Below are 2696 nucleotides of genomic sequence, written 5' to 3'. Positions count from 1 at the left end.
ACCACCGAACCAACACTTTGAACCACCGAACCAACACTTTGAACCACTGAGGAGTTCCAGCTTCATTTGTTTTAAATCGACTGAGCTGCTGAGAGAACTCTACACTCGGACTCATGCGACCTCGCAGCAGCGGTTGGTGTGACGACCCGTCGGGCGTTTTATATGGAAAATATGGCGTCTTTGTTAACTAAATTTGTCGCCATGGTAACTCGAAACACCAATAAAGTAACAGCACACATCGCGGTGCTGAGCCGGTCGTTCTGATATCTGTTGGAGACACGTTGCGGCTCGGGCCACATTAAAGCTGACGGAAGAGTAAGATAAAATAAATAAAGTTAAGAAACCCTTTAGGTGGATAATAAAAGGTGCTGCAGTCTGTCAGTCCCCAACTTTTATAAATGTGTTTAAAGTTGGACTTTAAGGAGTTTTTGCTCATTTCATGAATCAAGTGCTGAGTTACGGTTAAAAGTGGATTCTTGCGTGTGTTACCTGCTGGTCTTCAGCAGAAAGTGACTGCAGGAGATGAACTTTGTCCTCTATCAGCTGCCGTAGTTTCTCAGCAGAAACAGGAAGTCCCTCGTGTCTCTGGACCTCTGGAGGCTTGACAGACAGACGGGGGAGAACGTTTTATTCACCGTCCGTCAGAATAAAACCCACGTTTCACGACCGGCGATGACTCGAGTCTGACGCTTCCAAACGGGAAAATCCAAACCTCAGACTGCGCAAAAGTCTTCAGGCGTCCCTTACATTTTAAGTTCTGGTTCTGATCAGCAGATCTTTGTTTTCAGCCTGAGGATCTGTGGAGGACTACGAGCACTTAATATCTTACCTGTTGCAGATGGAAATTTTAATGACCTCACTTTGAAGAAATGGAGTTAAATTCAAACCAAACTACAACTGCAAATGTTTCATAGTGCTTCTTTTGAAAAAAGTTGACACATTAACTATTTCAACAGGAAGTGTTTCCGGCTGCACAGGAAGTGCCACAGCCATCAGCTGCTACTACTTCCACTTGCAAAAATTGTTTTACTTTGTTAGCAACAATGAATGGAAAATAATTTGAATAAATTTACACCAAATTTAACTATTTCTCTGAACTGAGGAGTCAAAAGCCACCTACTGCAGGTAAGATACTGTTTGTTCATACATTTCCACAAACGTTTCAGAGGCCAGATAGCTTTAGATTTGTATCAGCAGCTGTGACATTTCTGTCCCTGTTAGCAAAATAACTTGCTTTTAGTCCGCATATGAAAACGCTTGAAGCGTCTGATTCAGAGAGACATCGTCAACACGTCCGCGTCTCGTTTAACAAACTTTCTTTTTCTCGAGCGCGTCCCGGGAGCTTCAATGAGACATAAAAACTAGAGACGGCCATCGTCCCCTCCGCCAGCGGACATGTTGTCTTCAGAGCGTGCGCGCGTTGAAGCAGACGACAGACACGACTTCCGATCCAACACAATTCAAACAACAACATTCGGTCTCTGCTAAAACTAAAACAAGACGACGGGGCTTCAGAGAGCAGAAACTATTTCCTGTACGCTGACAATGAGATAAAACAAAGAATTACATTAAGTCGTGTTAAACGATCAGCTAAAGTTCTTTGTTTTAAGGTAATTATGAAGTAAAACGCCTGATGAATGAGAGACGCTATAATTCTCTCCTCATTACTCTCTAACCCCGTCTCCGACAAACGACGCTTATATAACGCTAATTTGTTTTCCTAATTATGTTTCCTAGCAAAACATAATTGGCGAAACAAATGAGTGCTATAGAAATGTAATTTCTAAGAGACGGGCTCTTCTGTCAACATAACCTCACATTGTTTATGCTTTTAAATAAAATTATATGATGACTGCATCATCAGGATTATAAACACGTCTAACCTCCTAAAAATGTAAAAGACACGACTCAGAGACGACTGTTCGCTTCAGAACAACTGGATGAGTCATTGTTCGGTCTAAAACCAGGCTAATGGTGCGTTAGCTAACATTTTAGAGTTTGGCCTTAAAGACAGAAGTTAGGCAAATATTTACTTAAAACAAACAGTTTAAAGGACTTAAAGGGGTAGAAAACTTAAAAATAAGTATAAAAATATACAAAAATCAGCAGAAACCCAAATTTTACAGACGGCTCCAGAAGTAAAGCTTAGCCTGAAGCTAACAAAACATTAGCTCGTCATTTTAGGGTTTTGGGTTAAAAAGAAGGATTTTTGTCTAATATTTAACCAAAAACACATTTTAAAAGGAAACAATATACTATACAGAGTGTGGTGTTGAAAAATGAGGAGGCTCAGGCTATTTTCCATGTGACTTTAATGCTTTAATGTGATCACACAAAACTGAAACTGAAACCTGCACAACAGGAATGTTGGGACTGTACCAACTCTGACAACTCATGGGGGGGGGGGGGGGGATACACTACAGTATGTTAGGACTGTACCAACTCTGACAACTCATGGGGTGGGGGATAAACCACACAGAGTATGTTAGGACTGTTCCAACTCTGACAACTCATGGGGGGGAATACACTACAGTATGTTAGGACTGTTCCAACTCTAACAACTCATGGGGGGGATACATTACACAGAGTATGCTAGGACTGTACCAACTCTGCCAACTCATGGGGTGGGAGATAAACCACACAGAGTATGTTAGGACTGCACCAACTCTAACAACTCATGGGGGGGATACATTACA

General features: G+C 41.6%; 1 protein-coding gene across 1 annotated transcript in view; it reads right to left on the bottom strand.

Moving 5' to 3' along the window:
- LOC119424590 (myosin-9) overlaps positions 1–2696 on the bottom strand; it is a 41540-nt gene that overhangs the window by 24720 nt on the left and 14124 nt on the right. Inside the window, exon 3 of the mRNA XM_037692078.1 lies at positions 490–600. Within this exon, the coding sequence (XP_037548006.1) occupies positions 490–600 (111 nt within the window). The remainder of the gene's footprint in view (positions 1–489; positions 601–2696) is intronic.

Source organism: Nematolebias whitei, chromosome 18 (assembly GCF_014905685.2).
Source record: "Nematolebias whitei isolate Nwh7 chromosome 18, NemWhi1, whole genome shotgun sequence".
Lineage (NCBI taxonomy): Eukaryota > Metazoa > Chordata > Actinopteri > Cyprinodontiformes > Rivulidae > Nematolebias > Nematolebias whitei.
This window is presented reverse-complemented; position numbering and strand designations above follow the sequence as displayed.